Below are 19,263 nucleotides of genomic sequence, written 5' to 3'. Positions count from 1 at the left end.
TAAAATTTTAGATTAGAAAAGATTAGAAATGATACAGTTTTAATGCGAGAAGACGTTGTACCAAACATCCAATGAATATTGTTCCGTCTGTGATTTACTTCTCATCTGAAACTTTTTGACATCACTATTCTGAATTCCAAAATTGAAATTTCAAATAAAACACAGAGCGAATTGATCCAAATTTATTGTCTTTTTTTTTAATTTTCAACAGCCGTGACTGTAGAATCGTAATCATATGTCGATTTTACAGTTTTCATCTAAGCACTATATTTAAGTCTATACCAACGTAGGTTTTGTTAAACATAACATAATAAAAGAATACAACTGCACGCTATATATTAAATAAACAAATGAACTATAAACTTTTTACGAATAATATTTAATACTAGCGACCCGCCGTCGCTTCGCTTCGGAAACATTAAATTTTATTATTGATAGCTGAGTCCCGCGATGTTACCCGCGGTTATTGTCGTATCGCGGGTGACGCCGCGAGGCGAAGCTAGTTTAAAAAAAAGTAGCCTAAGTTACTCCTTATATCATCAGCTACCTATCAGTGAAAGTCCCGTCAAAATCGGTCGTGCCGTTCCAGAGATTAGCCGGAACAAACAGACAGACAGACAAAAATTGTAAAAAATGATATTTTGGTGTATGTACCGTATATATATATTCATATGCATGTAGTAAAAAGCGGCTATCACAATATTACAAACAGAAACACCAATTTTATTTATTTGTATAGTTTTTTTTTTTTTTTTTGACAAAAATGATCATAGTTTTTCTTTCAAACAACTTGTCTATTGATGGTCTAGACTCATCTAGAGTCTAGAAGACAAACGTGCTGCGGTCAGTAGGATCGGTTTTGGACTTTTTTTGTGACGAATGTAAGAACGTTGACCCGTCAACCCCCTAGCGCAGTGGTCAGCAACGCGCGGCTCGCGAGCCACATGTGGCGGTTTGACTCCTCCGATAGGACTTTACGAATATTACTTATTGTCTTGCCTTTTAAGAGACAAGCAAACATTAAACCCCACTGTTATAAATATATATGTGTAAAAAATGGCCCTTTGAATCAATTTTTACGGTGTATATTTGGCTCTTATGGATGACAAAGTTGCTGACCACGGCCCCAGCTTAATCTGGTAAGTTACCGACACGATTTCGCGTCTGTTCTCTAGAACATTCTAGAAACAGTAGAAATTGCAGGTGGGGTCTTGAATTAAAACTAATATAATTATTGAAAGGATTTTAATGTTTTCTTGAATATTTTTTTTAATGCTGTTTTATGTGACAAACTAAAAAAGGCTTGTAGCGATCTTTATGCCTACAAGGGTGCATTATTCCGAAGTCGTGAGACGTTACTTGCGCACCCGTGACACAGTAACTTAGGCTTTACATAACTTTAACTCCAACGGTTACTAAAGTTTAAATTACATACACAAACTATATTATATACACATTGATAGCTAATTTAAAACTATGAGATTACAGTTTTGAGATTCAATGCAAGCACTGAAGCCACAACGCACCCGGGCCGGACGCGGTGCCCATCACGACGCGGACTCAGTGTGCTTAGTGAGAGTTTTTTAACGTTCTCGATAGCGTAAAAGTTAACTCAAACTTGTATGGAACGTTTGGCACGTTTGCCGCTAGGGTCGCTGTTATAACTGCATACAAATTTGAGTTAACTTTTACGCTGTCGAGAACGTAAAAAACTCGCACTAAGCACACTGAACATTGCAAGAAAACATTAGTTATCAAATAAATTGAGTACTCGTAATCGTATTACAAGAACTGGTAAAGTGTTGAATGACTGATGAATAGACAGTACAAATGCGCGCACATGTGCATGTCCAGATCGGACAATGTGCGCTCCAAAAGTCCATTTTAATCAAGAAATCGTTAGATATATCAGAGTTTATGAGTCCTTATTCTAAGAATACTTAATACATATTATGACACCAAATGGCACATACAATCTTATTAATAATAATTTATATTTTATGGAAAACTAAAAAAAACCTACAAAAAAGTGTTGACTCAGCTCAGGCGACAACACACAGACAGAAACATACATAGATACAGTCGTACTGTTATCTATACCTAATATACATATTTAGGGTTGAAATCCTATTTGGTTTAAGCGGCATTTTTGCAACATTATAGGAGAGCCATTTATCTATATATTAATACGTGAAGCAAAAACTTTATAGGTATCCCTTTTTACGTAAATTGCGCGGACGGAGGAGTATGAAATTTCCCACACTTATAGAGAATATAGAGAAGGAGTGCAGAATGCTAATATTTTTTAAAAATTATGCATAACAAATACATTAAATCAATAAAGAAAACATTACACACACTACCATGTATTTGACACAACACATACGTATAAATATACTCTTTGTGTATTGTCAATTGTGAAACTTTTGTTAATGCTTAAAGTCTGTGTGTCAAACCGAGAATAGATTAATATTGTTTATCTTTAATATTATCTGTCTACAGTGTAGTCTTGAGGAAATCTGGGATTATAGAAGTAAAGTCTTTGACAATGGAACCAACCATAATAATGATCAAAATTATAATTTCAACTGATTATAGTCGAATTTCGACTACTGCGGGACCACTAGTAGTTTAAAATTCTTCAACAAACAAACGTGTAGCACTCGGGAACTGCCGCGGTAAAGCTATTACATAGCATTTTTTATCAACTTGTGCAATTATAATTAGACAATGATAATTTAATATTAAAACAATAATAAAACAAGACCACGCTATATTAAACATTAATAAAAGCAAAACCTTAACTGTCCCCTTCACACTCATAAGCTAGACCGCGCGAGAGAGAGATGGGCAGACTTTTCATGATGCGCATGCAGTGTGACGTCACGCCACGCGCTTATTCACAAACACTACACAAGAGCAACGTGTGAATGTGTTGAACGCGAGCTACATAGTAGGCGTAGTGGGGGTGTCAGGTTATTTTCGTTACGGAATTTCTTGATTCAGTCGCCGCGCTCAAAGCCCGCGATAAAATCTATGCAATAGCTTAAAAACTTCTTCAGCTATTTAAACGGAGTAAGCTTAAAATTGAAAGTTCGATTAAAAACATCGAACTGTTGATGCTAATACCAAATAAAACGGAACTTTAATTACAAAGATAAATGTCGCTTGTTAAGCGAAATGTCGCTTAAATCTGATAAACTTTCCCCCTCGACATATCTACAATTTTTTACAGAGGTACCTTTCCGTTATTAAGTATTGCCTTATTAATAAAAGTAATGAAATAGTTTCTGGCTCACATCGTTTTTCCCTCGCTCGCTTGTGGGGCTGAGCGTCAATGAAAAATGTTACATTACATCTATACTAATATATAAATCTACAGTGGTTTTTACGGATCTTCCGTTATAACTACTGAACCATGCATCCGATTGACTTGAAACTTGGTATCCATGTAGAGAATACATGTACTTAATGGATAGGCTAATATTTATATAAGTGTTGGACTCCCTAAACCCGTTGCGGGGGCGTTAATGATGAGAAAATGAGAATCTTTGTGGGGGTGAGAAATAATAATCTTAAGTTTAAATGCCCGGCGAAGCGGACGGGTACAGCTAGTTCATTAATAACATCACAGATGTATACAAAAATTAACACATTTAATGGACGGACGTCTAATACGTAATGTTACACTATGGCTATTAGAACTTGGTGGATAATTAAAATACTTCTAATATCTTTAGCTGACTGACGAGCTAAAGCGTTAATAATCTTAAAGGCTTCGTCAAACAGAACGCGTAATTAGCGCGCGCCAGAGCGCTAAACTGACGCCGCGCTATGACACCGAGATGTGTTGTACTACTATGGTAACATACCGTCAAACAGAGTCCCAGCGCTATAAGTACGCAGCGCTCTGTCGCGGCGTTAGGACGCTTTGACGTCAGGGGTTGTAATTTTATTTTAGCGTCCGAGTGAATGTGTTTTAAAATACTAGATAATGCCCGAAAAAATGATATAAATAGTTAGAAAATACCCATGCTTATACAACGCCACATCTGAATCACTCGATTTCTTAATACTTTTAAATTTTCACACTGCTATCGAAAGGCACTGTGATTTGGCGAATGCGTTGCGTCAAGGAGCGTTGGACTCATCTAGTCAATTGGTGTGACATGAAAAGAGCGCGACGTTAAGTACGCGTTCTGTTTGACGAAGGCTTAAGTCGAGCTGACCACACGGACAATGTGAAGACGCGTCTATTCGAGAGTTTTTAACTATATTCTAAACAATAATACACTTCATGGCGAAATTTAAGATCAAAATTAAAGCTTTTTTTTGCTATCAGATCATCAGGGATAGACTATGCGGAATGTTATAGCATATATATGTTAACAGATAGATAAATAAAGTATACCTTTTTTTTATTGCTTAGATGGGTGGACGAGCTCACTGCCCACCTGGTGTTAAGTGGTGACTGGAGCCCATAGACATCTACGTCGTAAATGCGCCACCCAATTTGAGATATAAGTTCTAATGTCTCAGTATAGTTACAACGGCTACCCCACCCTTCGAACCGAAACGCATTACTGCTTCACGGCGGAAATAGGCGGGATGGTGGTACCCACCCGTGCGGACTCCCAAGAGGTCCTACCACCAGTGAACTATTCCACTATTCAATGGAGCCGTCTCTTGAAGGATGAGTAGGGGTGACACTTGTGTTTTGAGCTGAGTCTTGGGATGTGGGGACAGATTGGCGTGAGAATAACGATTGCTTGTATGACACATTGAGTTTTATCGTATTATTTTTTTAAGCCGCAGAAACACGAAATTCCACGGCACTTTCTGGCCCTATGCTGGATGGGTTCAGGTCGTCAGTAGGGTTGTGGGCTGGGAGTTATATCGACCTGTATTTACGCGTAGAGATTGGAAAACGAGGGTGGAGGAAGAGGTAATGGATATGATATAAAATACGATAGAGGAGTATGGAAGAAGAAAATATGTTACACCGATCCCAGTTGACTGGGAGGACAGGAGAATGATGATTGGAAGACGAGGGTGCGGATGACCTGCGGGCATGCGCAAGGGCTAACAATTTGAGGATGCACGGCACATGACCGGTCGTTGGACCAATTAGACCACGATAGCAGTACAGTTCTTATATTGTTAAGAAAGGCTGAGTTGTTTTAATCCGTAACTACGCATGCCCCAGCTAGATGAACTTTGAGGTGGAGATGGAGATGGAGATGGCCTAATTTTGACAGATACAGTATCGTTCTCCTTAAGAGCCAGCCAGCCAACGATTTGATTGAAGCGGTTCCTTCCACGTCATATGCTAGTGAAATATGTAACTTTACAAGTCCTCAACGAAATACCTCCAATAACTAGATTTCTTTTACTAGTTTCTAGCAATTATTTAATCACAATTATATAGTCTGTGTAACTTCGTATATCTGTAAGCTACGTACATGCTGCGATTTTGCGGTTTTACCTGAAGGAATGAAAAAAATAAAAACAAATTAAAAAATATTGAAATTTAGCAAAAATGAAACATGATTAAAAAAAACAAAACAGGCATCGATGATGATGATGATGAAACAAAACAAAATAATGATCTCGAAACGATCTGAGCACTAACCTAAGAAACTGATACCCTAATTCGAAGTAAATAATATTGTATAAATCGAATTTGAGCACATCGAAAATTACTTTACTATGAATAAAGTATAATACTTATAATTTTACTGGATCGCAACATTAATCTAACGGTGAGTATTGGTGAGCACTACGCGCTATCACGGATCCGGGGACTAGAAGGTACGCGGGTAGCGCTAACCGGGACAGAGTACACTTTGGAAACCAGTGCGGTCTGTATTTAGCTAATATTAATGTTAATGTTTATCTACAAGACGTTTTGTGACAAGGAAGCGTTCTCCCTCAGCCTTTTTCATTGTATTCACATATACTTGAAGTTTGTCTAAAAGACAATCAATCATGAGTCAACGGTCTCTATTTGAGTCGACTATTATCAAAGCCGGCAATCTGACTTTTGGACAATGATTGGTAAATCAGAAAAACGAATTATTGACTTTGTATTCCATCGGCAGTCACAAAACTCTTCGGAACGACATCTTAGATAAATAACAGGTTAACTATTAACCTTTATTTAATGCAGGTTTTGAACCGTATTCTTTGAAGGAGACGATTATATTCAAATCAATCTGTATTGACATATCAATAACATTTTTTTGTCCAAATGCACAGATTGCCACCTTTGATAATAGACGACTCATTTGGTTGTTTGTTTGGTAGTAGGGAGCACCTCACGTGACCTTGGCTGATGACCTCAAGTGACCCGTCCAGTGTTTCGTTAGTTTTTTAGTTGGTATCTTAGGTCGGAGCATTCGTTTCCTTACCTCAGTGAGCCGCACACGTTCACATCTGAAACCGAAACAGTAGAAGTGACTAATAGAATTAGGAGTAGTCTTGGCCTAAAGGATAAGACGTCCGGTGCATTCGTATGTAGCGATGCACCGGTGTTCGAATCCCGCAGGCGGGTACCAATTTTTCTAATGAAATACGTACTCAACAAATGTTCACGATTGACTTCCACGGTGAAGGAATAACATCGTGTAATAAAAGTGAAACCCGCAAAATTATAATTTGCGTAATTACTGATGGTAGGATCTCGGAGTCTGCGTGGGTAGGTACCACCGCCCTGCCTATTTCTGCCGTGAAGCAGTAATGCGTTTCGGTTTGAAGGGTGGCGCAGCCGTTGTAATTATACTGAGACCTTAGAATTTATATCTCAAAGCGGGTGGCGGCATTTACGTTGTAGATGTCTATGGGCTTCGGTAACCACTTAACTCAGGTGGGCTGTGAGATCGTCTACCCACCTAAGCAATAAAAAATAAAATAAAAAGTTCGCGTGTGGTCGCCGGCGAATTCCGCGGCTTAGCGGTCGCGGCGTGGGGGGGCCGGACATAGACTTTTTTGATACAATTTTTCCTTATTAGCAAAGACAAGGGATCTAAGCCCATACAGCCTTTCAGACATAGACTTGTGAAGGTAGGAGCCGAGAGGGGTCCACGCCGTAGGTGACACTCACTTGTCAACAGTTCGTTGGTCGGTGAGCATGCGGTCCAGGCTGCGCATGTGCGGGGGTCCCACCCGGTGCGCGGTGACCCTGGCGTGCGCGGAGCAGGCGGCACCGCCCCGCAGCCGGCTGTACGAGAACAGCGGGTCGTCGCGGGCCACCAGCAGCGGCCGGGCTCCCATGGCGCACATACCTGGCGGACAGCAGAGCGTCAACCGTGACGTCATCACGACATCGACCCCATCGACCGGAGAATCTAGACCACGCCTTGCTCTCACTATTTCCTTATATTGAAACTACTCGCGCGCCATCTGATGTCAGTGGCGTTAGATACGCAATGAAGTCGTTGTGAACCAAAGGATGTCCGGTAAATTTCTATCAAGCGATGAGGCTGCGACGGTGTTTGAATTCCGAAGACAGGTACCAATTTTTCTGATGAAAAATGTACTTAACAAATGTTCACGAATGACTTTCACGGTGAACCAACAACACTACTGATGGGGCGTCTTATGAGTTCCGCACGGGTAGGTACCACCACCCCGCCTATTTCTGCCGTGAAGCAATAACGCAGTTTCGGTTTGAAGGGTGGGGCAGCTGCTGTATTATAAAAATCTAGATTTAGAACTCATGTCTCAAGGTGGATGGTAGGACTTGTTGTGTCTATGGGCTTCAGTAACGTAAGTTTGAACAAAGCGACCAAGAGTCCACCATCCGAATGCCTTGCTTTAGAACTTGAATCTATGCTGAACTTGAAAAAATCGTTAGTAAGTTTTGCTTTTAGTTTTTAAATATGTTTTACGACATGTCTCGTTGCCCGTTCATGCTTTGGAGTGCCGATCTCCGAAGTCCCTCGCTTCGCGGGACATCCCTTTGTACTAGACACGAGCGGTTTGCGACAAGTTGGAACACAACTTCATCTGCATCATTATTTCAGGATGTCCACTGTCCACTGCTGAACACAGGCCTCTCCAACTGAACTCCCGTGCGGACGGTTCGTTGCTGCCAGCATCCGACGCGACCCAGCGATCCTCCCCAGGTCGTCGGTCCATACGTATGCTACCTTACCGGTTATGTAAATATCTTCAAGGTGGAAGTAGTTGGTGTTGAGCGCGGCCCGGTACAGAGCCGCGGCGGCGTCCACGGACATCACGTACCCCGTCCCGGACAAGTACTTGGGGTACACCCGCGCGTTGTACATGTACCGGGGACTGTACCTACGGGGACAAATGTCGAGTCAGGACACACCGAGCGCGCCTGTACGCCCCCAGATGGATACGCAACTCAACGGGTACCATTTTGATACACGATGCCGACGTCTCGGTGCATTTTTTTATTGCTTATGTGGTTGGACGAGCTTAAGGCCCACCTGGTGTTAAATGGTTACCGGAGCCCAGAATAGACATCCACAACGTAAATGCGCCACCACCTTGAGATATAAGTTCTAAGGTCTCAGTATACTTTTTGTTTTTAATGTATCGCACTGTTTATTTGTTTTTTTGGTGTACAATAAAGAATACTCTCTCTCTCTCTCTCTATAGTTACAACGGTTGCCCCACCCTTCAAACCGAAACGCATTACTGCTTCACGGCAGAAATAGGCAGGGCGGTGGTACCTACCCGTGCGGACTCACAAAAGGTCCTACCACCAGTCGTCTATGGGATATAACGATCGTCACGGAGCGACCTTGTGTCCCCAAATGGAATAGTTTTTATTGCTTAGATAGGTGGACGAGCTCACAGTCCCCCTGGTGCTAAGGGGGTAATTGGAGCCCATAGACATCTACAACGTAAATGCGCCACCCACCTTGACATACGAGTTCTAAGGTCACAGTATAGTTACTCTCAGTATAATGAAACTATTATATATTGTAGGAATATAGGAAGTCGCACAGCAGAGCGTTACAATAAGTCGGCAATGGCAACTATAGTCGATGTTGCCGCTTATTCATCCCACATAGTAGTGGGATCAACTTTCGGTATTTCTCTCCTCCATTTTGCTGATCTCTGACGTCAATAATATTGTATTTCCTCTTGTCACTGTCTTATTTTAATTAAAGACTGACCATAACCGATAAGTGGAAAGGTACATACTTGTTCAATAAATAAGATCATTAATCATTGTAGCTGGACTTTTTGGCGGGAACGCGAGGAGTGAAGTTGCGTGATTTGTTTTATTTTGTCTATCTAGTGTTTCTTCGGGGTTTAATGTGTAATAACAGTGGTTTATTAACTATTTAGTATTTGTGAAAGTGCACAAAGGTAGGAAGATTAAACAAAATCCGCTGAACGTAACTTCTCGGGTTCCTCCAAATGTCCACAGAAAAAGTCTCAGTAAATGACCACTATTTTACTGAGATTATATTTCATCCCATATCATCTCATCACATTGGATTTAATTTCATGCCAATTGATTAAATTTCCTTCGTTTTTTATTATTCACAAACTGCAAATAATTAAAACCGCGAATTATATAAATTTTATTACTTGACGCTGGCCAATGCACAAACCGTGCCAGAGTCAAAAACTAAAGAAGAAAAAGAAGGTTGTAGGTAGCTAAAAACTTATTAATTTTTCTTTTTTTTACACTAGTATATCTGAGTACATTTAAAATGATTGTAGTGAGTTAAACGTTAATCTGTACTAATCTTACCACTTATTGTTGGCGTCCTGCACGGGTCTGGCGCCGCATATGAGGTCGCCCAGCAGCAAGTACTCCCTCTCGCCCGGACCCTTCGACGGTCTCTCGTCGAATTCTTTTGATTTATTACGTAAATTATTCACTAAGTTCACCACGTTGATGTACATGTCGTCGTCCGTTTTGAGGATATAGCGAACTGAAATCGAAACAGAGGTAGAGTCGCGGAGGCTCATGCTCTACTGGAGGCAGGGCTGTATTAGAGGAGGGCTCTACTGGAGGTAGAGAAGTAATGGAGATAAGACGTCTGTCTTCCCTACCCTGCTTACCCTATCTACAGTGCCCTGGGTGGATATCGCCGTCGTAGAATACAACTGTGTGACTTAGACGTGAAGTATCAAAATGGGTGACGATATTAAAGTTGTGATGCCTATGTACTCTTGTGATACAACACAGGGGGCCGTGGACACATTCACTAATGTAAGCAAAAATAAACGCTTCATACGACATCACTGTTCACATTCCTATGGAGGATCTACGTGTCTCCACGGGCTCTACGGCGAGGCCAGCCTGATACTCACCCTTGTCTTTACACTTATTATTGATCCACTTCAGCATCATAATAGATTTCAGTGTCAAGTTGTTGTACGAGTCAATAAAATCTTCTTGTATGATATCCCCGTACTTGTCAATTTCCTCATCGATCTTCCTCTGAACCGCCGAGTTGGAGTCGTTGACTGGCAGCCCCAATATGAACGCCAGCTTGAAGTCTGGTTCGACTTTGGTATTCCGCAACTTCTCCTCCACCTTGAGGAAGCGTTTGTCCAGTTTGAGTATAGACAGAACTTTATCCAAGTCCGGATTGTCTTCGAAGCCCCGCGGCGGTATCCTCATCACGTTGGATTCGAAGTTATAGTCATAGTTTTCGGTCTGCTCCCCTATTTCTCTGTTCATGTCGAATTCTGGTAACATTTCGTCATCAAAACGCTTTTCGGGTGCTTCTGATTCCAGATTATCAACGTTGTCCCTGAGCGCGGCCGCTAAGTGAGGAAGTAAGTTACTCAAATCTGCGATCTCGCGTTTCATTCTTTTGCTTTTACCGATCAAATCGTACGAGTAGTTGTAGTTTTTGTACTTTTCGCGTATTTTGACGGAGACTTTTCTTATTTCTGTGTATCTGGCCTGGCTGCCCCAGGTGTCCCTGATGGCCTGGCGCTGCTCGAAGTTGCCGGTGGCGGAGCACACGACGATGAGCAGGAACAGCCCGGCGCCGGTGCACAGGGCGGTCGGCTCGTGCACCACGGTCACGTTCTGTGGCCTGACGTACAGTTTTGTGTCTCGGTTCGAGTGAACCGACCAACCGGACACGATAGCTGAAAGAAACATATACAATTGTTTGGATGTTAGAGAGTGATAAAGACGGGGTATGAGATTCCAGTCCCTTTGGGCTACTTGACGGTTTTTTACATTCAGGTTCTAACTTGTTGGTTTCTATCACAATGGCTACAACTGTAAGATGAAAAGCTGTCCATTATAAAAGTTCCTCATTGTCATGAACAAAGTAAAGTTAAAACTGCAACCACTTTATATGCGTGATGAACCCTTTTTTTTTCTACCTAAGCTGATGGTCCTGAGAGACCATATCAGCGTAACCTTAACTAGGTGAGCTCACGGGGCTCAAACCTGACGATGTTGCTAACATGAATCCTAGCAAGAGCCGTGCTTCGCAGAATCTACCACCGGATCGGAAACGCGACCCACTGAGTAGATCCGGCGAGAAACTCAGTGGGCTGTGTCTGTGGGAACCCAGCTACCATCAGCGCCATGAAGCCGAGCCTTTCGTCACAAGCGACGGGTTCGACGAGAACGACGACCGGTGCTTGGGGTACCTAAAATCACCGGACCGTGGACCGGTAGGATCCGAAAGACGTGTTTTGGGCGACGTCGACTGTTTGTTTACCATTTGGTCCGCATGATCGGCTATATAGTTTCCGACAGCCACGATGAGATGATTCTCATGTCGCGCCACTTTATCAGAGTGGTGAACCCTTGCTTGTTTGTGTAAATCATCATCACTCAACTCGTACCGACTGCAGAGCACTGGCCTCTCTGCGGACATCAACATATTCCAGTTGTGGCAATAATTACCGTGACCCTACGATTTTCATCGACCCGTAAACCTGGTCGACGCCAGATGTTTATCTGTTAATTCTCACCAAACCATTAATTTGAATACGTACCTTTAGATATTTGATTATTCGCTTTGTTATAAACCGGTATGTACATAAGCACACAGAACAATATCACCGCTGAACTAAACAGGAAAAATTTGGCCAGGATGCTGAAGGTGGACCTCTTTTTGACTTCTTCCTTGACGCTCTTGACATTCGAGTACTGCGTGTAGTTTTTGTATTTTTCATGTCTGTGGTAGAATTAAAGCACTGTAACTGGGCTATGTGACCGGTTTGCATGGCTGAGCATCTGAATAAGATAAGATGAATTCATAGTTCATCTTATGTTAAGTGGTAACTACAGATCATAAACATATACACAACATATATCGCAAAAATACAAGAACTTGTAGTATATATGTAGAATCATATTATACTCTAACGGTAGGCAGTGACTTGGATGCCATTCATTAGCTACGGTAAGCACTCACTATTACGTGGATGGTAAGAGAATCGGTCTACAAGGGCAGTAAATAACTTTTTAATTTTAATTTTAAAATAAGCACAAGTAAAAAGTAGTTAATAACTGAAGTTTTTAAGAATACATTATTAACTTTGATAATTCCATCTCATGTCTTTCTCAGTTGTTTAGGGTTTACAGACTCCTTAAAATGTCAACGAATGTTAATTTTAATAAATAATAGTTTAATGCAACTTCTATATAAAAGAACCAGTAAGATTTAATACATTTCAATTAATTTTAATTACCTGTAAGACAATACAGGACTCTCATCGCTGTGCACGTGATATCTTTCCTCATCATGCCAATTCTTGTGCGATGGTGAATATTCCATGAACTGAAATCAATAATTTAGTAGCCAGGATGGCAGATGGCTCATGGTTGCCTGTTTTAATCAGCAACCACAGGGGCCACACAAGAAATCAGAATATAAAGAGCACAAGATTCCTTGAGATATGAGGATTGAATTACAAATACATTAATATTAAACTACTTCTTATATAATTACTTTACTTTTTTACTATGGATAATATTTAATTTAATTTCCATTGCAACTTAATTAATGATATTCAATTTTCATCATTAATTTGTTTTTTATTATTATAGTATCTGTTTAGAATTTTAGATTTTAACCTGATAATTATTTCAATGACCAAGCGAAATAGTCTCTTTATTTCTTTTTAGTTTTGAAAATTGTTTTTAAAAATTAAAGTTAATATTAGGCATTTCATGGTATGTAATATTTGTGTTACATGGTATGTAAATTGTATTCCTTTGCTAACTTTCATAACTTGACATAACACATATTAAGTGATTTACATACAAAACATGTTTAGTAATCATCTTCCGCTAAGTTACACAACAAAATGTGCAGGCAAGTGAATTTTTAAAAATGGTCTAGAAATCCTAACTTCTTTGACAAAAATATGACAATTTTCTTCGCTAGTCTTGTAAACAAAGTACTTTTGTTGTTTGTTTCCTTTGGATAATTTGGTTAAAATAATTTAAATTTCATCAAACTTTTAACTCACTGTTTAATTTAGTAAGTACCTATATATGTCTTAGAATGACGGCTGACGAGCATAACAATATTTGAATTTGTAATTATCAGATCGCAAATGTTATTAAAACATCGGGAATGTCAAATCAGATGTTACTGACGTTAGACCAAATTGACAATGTACACTTTTCGGTATCCTGTAGTGTAGCTAGACAAAGGCTACTTAAATTTACATCCTTACTAGTGTAAATTGTGACTAATAATCAAAGTCGAATTGAAACTTCTACCCAGACGCGAAACTTACGAATTTACCTTCTTTTACATTTATTATCACAATTCAAAAGTTTTGCACGATAAATTTATTTTATAACAAATAAAGGTTTAACACCGTGTAATACGGAACGTCTAATTTTTGTTTACATAAAAAAACTGGAGTGTAATGTCATAACTGGTCATAACAATTCGTAAGACAAATATCATTGGGTATTACCTTTTATCAATATATTATAGTTTTTAATAAGCTTGTCGAATAATAAAGCGAAATGTCTGGCGCGATACCTAAAATACAAATATTATCTCTCTATAAATTGCTTCTCAGAGAATCCCAGAAGTTCCCTAACTATAATTTCAGGTAATGTTTTGCACCATTATATAACCTAAAACAAATGAAAGATTTACTCCAACGTTACTAGTGAACACAAAAGCATAATTTTGTTACCTTCTTAAATTACAAACAAAGTCAATACATTTTTAATTTTGTCATGATATGTGGCTACCAAATTCTATTAGGCTTAAGTAAATGTATTTACTGGTGGTAGGACGTCTTCAGAGTCCGCACGGGTAGGTACCACCACTCCGCCTATTTCTGCCATGAATCAGTAATGCGTTTCGGTTTGAAGGGGCTGGGGCAGCCATTGTAACTATACTGAGACCTTAGACTTTATATCTCAAGGTGGGTGGCGGCCTTTACATTGTTGATGTCTATGTGCTCCGGTAACCACTTAACACCAGGTGGGCTGTGAGCTCGTCCACCCTTGCTATAAAAAAAAAGCGAAAAAAATGAATTTCAACGCAATCAAAAATTATCAAGCTTGTTTGGAATCAATTATTTGGATAATAATTGAAATGAGTCAGGTAAATGGAATGATGAATGTGATATTAATGCACTTCATTAATATTAATTACTCATTATGATAAGTAATCAACGAGTTTAAATTAGCACTGTGAGGGGCATATAGCTCATAGAAAAAATGGTCACTATTGCAACTCTACACCAAAATCTGTAGTACAAGTAATCCTTCCAGAAGGTAGACCCACAGTATGTTGAAGTTGTGAGAATCTGTCAGATTTGAACAGCTTAGGATCAGTCACTGTGGTGAAGCTTGAGGATGGCCTATGTCCAGTAAAATTATGTAGACTGATGATGATGCTATAAATGATTATCATTTTCATGCATTTAAATTGTTATTTTAGTTTTTTAGGCGGACAAGACACATTTTAAGCAAACTTAATTAGATAATTAAATAAAAAAATCAGCCTCAATTAATAACTACAGCATCAGAGTTACAGTAATTAAAATGAACGAGATTTTCAAAGCCTCAATAAATTATGAATTAATTAATCAACAATTTATCAAAAAATGCTAAATTTTAACCATTCATCCTTTCAGAGCATACGCACTAAGAAGAATTCGAGATGCTTTTAAAGATAATAAAAATGTGTCTGATGTTAAGATTGTGAAGAAAGAGTTTGAATTTGGAAAAGAAAATTTAAATGTTATCAGGAGACAGGTGTGTGAATATGTTTCATTTATGTTATCAAACACATGTGATAATTAGCTTATATTTTATTTAGAAAAGTATTATATTTATATCTTGGTTTCCTTTATATCACATCAGTTAAGTGGTAACGGTAGTCTATAAACATTACAATGGGAAATCTGCCACCTTTTGCTTTTTACAATTTGTCCTTAGTCTTATTGCAGTGCATTTTGCAGTGTTGGTCTTCAGGAGCAGGAAAGGAGAACCAATTTTCTAAAATTTCTATTAATGAAAATAAAGTATACTTCATCCCTACTGTGATGGGTTTGAAATGTTGATTTGATCAAAATATTAAACAACTGATCTTTTTCTCATTCAAATAAGAAAATGTGGTTGCCGAGCTGAGCTGAGAGAGCTGGGAGAGATTATGGTACCAATCTATTCAGGCTCACTCTGGTAGTTTTCCAATTACAGCACAAGAGCTCATTATGCGGCATAATGCTCAACGTTGAATGTTCCAACTGCAGCAACTCGAAGCACAATTGAGCACTCTCAAAAGTACTGCTCTCGCGTGATACTCGCAATCGATACCGACTCAGTGACAGAAAATTGACAAGTGTTTTTTCTTTAAGTTGGCATTGATCGAAATTTTGTTTATATTATCGTTAGTAATATTATTTAATGTTGAAAAAAATTGTAAGGCTTTCGTTTCGTCGTAGTTTCTTAGAAATAATCAATGTTAATTAAGACTGTGCTAACTTAGCGCACTCTGCTGATGCATTTCAAAACTAATTCACGTTCCAATTAAGCTTCAGCATAATTTGGCATTGTGCGTCACTGAGTCGCATTATGCTCTGTAATTGGAAAACTACCACTACACCCCACCTCTGATCTAACTGCACTAAAAGGTTAAACTATTGTGATTAATTCATATATGAAATCATCTTGTTTTACAGGCAGCCATTGGAAATATGTATAAAACAGAAAAACTTGTTATCGAAAATCTGCGGTAGCTTCATGTTTATAATTGTATATTATTATGAAACATCTGTAATGTATAATGTACATTTGACTAATAAATAGTATAATGCAGAGTTTTTTATTCAAATTAAATCTGTAGGGGTCTCAGAACTTTCATTTAAATAATTATAATTGGTTTTGTTACTAAAAGTACAATTAAATGTATATGTGGTATGCATATACACAGGTATGCATCATAAAATAATTTAACCTAATCGAATGGGAGAAGGTGTGATAATTAAAGATGATAATCTAACTTTTTTGGAAATACTGGAAATAGGCTGTGTGCTGATGTTGACTTGCAGTTATTATAAATTAGACTCTTTCCGAGGTCCGTATATAAGGTACTAAAGAGTTTAGCAGAGAATGGCCAGTAATGGCATTTACTGATGATAAGGAGTAACGTCAGTTCCACATTGCCTATTTCTGAATTGAAGCAACCATGTGTTGCGGTTTGAAGGGTGGGACAGTCATTAAGTAGTACAACAACAATTGAGAAACTATTGAAGAATCAACTTTACTATTTACAGAATTTTAATTAGTCGCGTGTGTTAGTTTTTTATTTACATACTCTACGAATACATAAGATGTCGTCGTCGTGGCCTAATGGATAAGACGTCTGGGTGCATTCGTGTTGAGCGATAGTACCGGTGTTCGAATCCCGCAGGCGGGTACCAATTTTTCTAATGAAATACGTACTTGACAAATGTTCACGATCGACTTGCACGGTGAAGGAATACCATTGTGTAGTAAAAATCAAACCCGCAAAATTATGATTTGCGTATATCTCATGGTAAACTTGTGATTCCGCACGGGTTCGTACCACTGCCCTGCCTATTTCTGCCGTGAAGCAGTGATGCGTTTCGGTTTGAAGGGCGGGGCAGTCGTTGTAACTATACTTGAGACCTTAGAACTTACACCTCAAGGTGGGTGGCGCATATACGTTCTAGATGTCTATGGGCTCCAATAACCACTTAACACCAGGTGGGCTGTGAGCTCGCCCACTCATCTAAGCTATAAAAAAAAACTTTGTGACCCTACGTCCGAAGATATTTGAGGATTTTATTATAGCTATTTTTATTACCATTTTTTAGTTTTTACCATACTTGGCGTCATTTTGCAAGCGAGCCTGCGACTTACTACTGATTATCTCGACCCACGGTTTTTGAAAAACCACTGGGTCTTAGCTATTGCGTTCGTAAATTAATTATATCTTTTCTGAGATTGAACTAAGTTTAAAATAAAGGTTGACTAAATGAAGTCCGTATTTATTTTTTATTAGCACTATTGTCTTCTAATGAAACAACATTCTTATCAACTTCAGAGGAAATTCTGTTATATCTTCGTCTCTTTTCGTCTTTCCGGTGCTTCTTGTGGCTTTTACCTTTCCCCTTCTTTTTGTGCGAGTGTTTCTTGCGCTTCTTCCCGACTTCTTCGGAGTTTTCCGGAACCGGATGGATAGATTTTCTGCGTGTTTCCACCGGGGCCATATAGGTAGGAGAGGGCTCCTAGAAAATGAACACTATTTAGTTAAGCATGTTTGATATTGATACCTTGATCTGTCGAAGTCCTGAGTTTCTTGCCAGCTCTCGGTGAGACTGTATTTTACGAGAGCCAGTAAAGCTACTTGAAAAATATTTTTATTTATTTATTTAGAAGGTCACAGAAACCTATTGGATACGAGGAACATTTTCAATGGATGTTTCGACACAGATAATCGTGTATTAAGTGAAAGCCTTGTAACCCAGTGCCTATTATACGAGACTCTTAACCAAGACGTTGCAAGCTCATCACTGGAGTGCTCCACTACTTCCTTACGTCAGGTGTAAAACAAATTACAGTGAATTTTTTTTAAATTATGAGGTATAGAGGAACAGATGAGCATCATACTACTACGTTCCATTTCGAGTCAGCGTATTATCAAGACGGAGACTTTCACGTAGTCATAAAAATTATAGGACTCACCTTTGGCACATTTACCCTTCTGATAACGCTGTTGCTCGCATCACTGTAGTACCCATTCGTATTGTCCTCAATATACAAGGGCTTCTCTGTGACTCCATCAGCACTATGCAAGTACTTGCTGTGAGAGCTGACTACAAACCTGAAAGTAATACAGGTCTTCAGTATCAATCACAAGATGAACAGTACTAAGCACTAAGCATACAGGTGTCCACCGGGTATTGTTCGAATCTATGTGTATCGTTGTGAGTTTAACACACACAGTCACAGCAGACGAACAGATGATGTTAGGAACTATTTGGTTTTAAGCGGGTATCGTCGTTCACAGACTAAATTGAATATACCGTTAGACTAGAATAAAACTGTTTTCAAACTGGCGGCTCAATTTATTTGATAACTAATGTTTTGTTGTAATGTTCAGTGTGCTTAGTGCGAGTTTTTTAACGTTCTCGATAGCGTAAAAGTTAGCCCAATTTGGTATGCAGTTGGAACAGCGCCCCTAGCGGCAAACGTATGCAAACGATCCCATTCCACACTTATGCCGGCCACTCACATGCGCACAAACATTCCTAAATTGTACAAATGTTTGCGCGCATGTGAAGGGCCGTCATACATTCATTTGCAAGCTTCGGCTGTGCAAATGGGTTCGGTACACAATTTGCGAACCCGTTTGTGCTTCCTTCTACACTTTTTTACGAATGTCTCACGAATTTCTCTACTTTTTTTTATTTGTCAATAGAACATTGAAGAGAAAAAGAGTTTTTAATTATTTCTCAGGCGTCATTAACGGCCATTCTGTTTTTATGGGATTTCTTTTGAGGGTCCTATTTATGGTCGATTTATTTTGCAGGAGTTCAATGAACTCCATCACCTTGGTGTTGTTCCAATCCACGATGAAGGTACGCTACACAGTAGACGTCACGATCTATTAAAATGGCGAAACGTCCGTTGCCTTTGCAATTGTGGGCGCAACTGGTCACACGAATGTGTGGGAGACTACGCGAAGGATCGCGGTTCGCGCGCTTTGATGTCCGTTAAAAAACCGACACAGCTTGGAAAACCGCGAATGCAGCGAAAACTTTGCATAATCATTTGCAAATGTCGTC

The 19,263-nt window shown here is 39.3% G+C and overlaps 3 protein-coding genes across 9 annotated transcripts in view; 1 reads left to right on the top strand and 2 right to left on the bottom strand.

The window, feature by feature from the left end:
- Nucleotides 1–168: 168 nt before the first annotated feature.
- On the bottom strand, nucleotides 169–13,587 carry LOC101737726 (uncharacterized). 3 transcript variants are annotated; one of them, XM_012690881.4, is made up of 9 exons: nucleotides 13,447–13,587; nucleotides 12,664–12,752; nucleotides 11,965–12,146; nucleotides 10,306–11,097; nucleotides 9,740–9,923; nucleotides 8,156–8,304; nucleotides 7,103–7,283; nucleotides 6,411–6,435; nucleotides 169–5,485 (listed from the first exon to the last, which is right to left on the bottom strand). In XM_012690881.4, the coding sequence occupies exons 2-9, from the start codon at nucleotides 12,747–12,749 to the stop codon at nucleotides 5,411–5,413; spliced, it is 1,674 nt and encodes a 557-aa protein (XP_012546335.1). In that variant the 5' UTR covers nucleotides 12,750–12,752; nucleotides 13,447–13,587; the 3' UTR covers nucleotides 169–5,410. The 3 variants fall into 3 exon arrangements, with proteins under 3 accessions (XP_012546335.1, XP_062529605.1, XP_012546334.2); XM_062673621.1 differs by having other exon boundaries at nucleotides 12,664–12,789; nucleotides 13,379–13,585; XM_012690880.4 differs by having other exon boundaries at nucleotides 13,466–13,577.
- A 135-nt stretch (nucleotides 13,588–13,722) lies between these two features.
- On the top strand, nucleotides 13,723–16,269 carry LOC101736228 (LYR motif-containing protein 4). Its single transcript, XM_004926725.4, has 3 exons — nucleotides 13,723–14,046; nucleotides 15,085–15,205; nucleotides 16,132–16,269. The coding sequence occupies exons 1-3, from the start codon at nucleotides 13,958–13,960 to the stop codon at nucleotides 16,186–16,188; spliced, it is 267 nt and encodes an 88-aa protein (XP_004926782.1). The 5' UTR covers nucleotides 13,723–13,957; the 3' UTR covers nucleotides 16,189–16,269.
- A 1,182-nt stretch (nucleotides 16,270–17,451) lies between these two features.
- LOC101736094 (uncharacterized) overlaps nucleotides 17,452–19,263 on the bottom strand; it is a 41,395-nt gene continuing 39,583 nt past the window's right edge. For 3 of the 5 annotated variants that reach the window (XM_062673692.1, XM_012690886.4, XM_062673690.1), the window contains 2 exons: nucleotides 18,161–18,299; nucleotides 17,452–17,703 (listed from right to left, as the gene is read on the bottom strand). In XM_062673692.1, the coding sequence (XP_062529676.1) occupies nucleotides 17,464–17,703; nucleotides 18,161–18,299 (379 nt within the window). In that variant the 3' untranslated portion in view covers nucleotides 17,452–17,463. Of the gene's footprint in view, nucleotides 17,704–18,159; nucleotides 18,300–19,263 lie in introns of those variants that run through there. The other 2 variants (XR_009975534.1, XR_009975541.1) reach the window with 2 other exon arrangements.

This window comes from Bombyx mori, chromosome 2 (assembly GCF_030269925.1).
Source record: "Bombyx mori chromosome 2, ASM3026992v2".
In the NCBI taxonomy this organism is placed as follows: domain Eukaryota; kingdom Metazoa; phylum Arthropoda; class Insecta; order Lepidoptera; family Bombycidae; genus Bombyx; species Bombyx mori.
This window is presented reverse-complemented; position numbering and strand designations above follow the sequence as displayed.

Bases quoted from the DNA above. Each gene is read 5' to 3' on its own strand.
- LOC101736228 (XM_004926725.4), top strand. From the start codon at position 13,958: ATGTCTGGCGCGATACCTAAAATACAAATATTATCTCTCTATAAATTG. The intron at 14,047-15,084 runs GTAATGTTTTGC...TCATCCTTTCAG, and splicing joins TTCCCTAACTATAATTTCAG to AGCATACGCACTAAGAAGAA. The intron at 15,206-16,131 runs GTGTGTGAATAT...CTTGTTTTACAG, and splicing joins TAAATGTTATCAGGAGACAG to GCAGCCATTGGAAATATGTA.
- LOC101737726 (XM_012690881.4), bottom strand. From the start codon at position 12,749: ATGGAATATTCACCATCGCACAAGAATTGGCATGATGAGGAAAGATAT. The intron at 9,924-10,305 runs GTGAGTATCAGG...TTTCGATTTCAG, and splicing joins TAATAAGTGTAAAGACAAGG to TTCGCTATATCCTCAAAACG. The intron at 7,284-8,155 runs GTAAGGTAGCAT...GCTGTCCGCCAG, and splicing joins TGAAGATATTTACATAACCG to GTATGTGCGCCATGGGAGCC.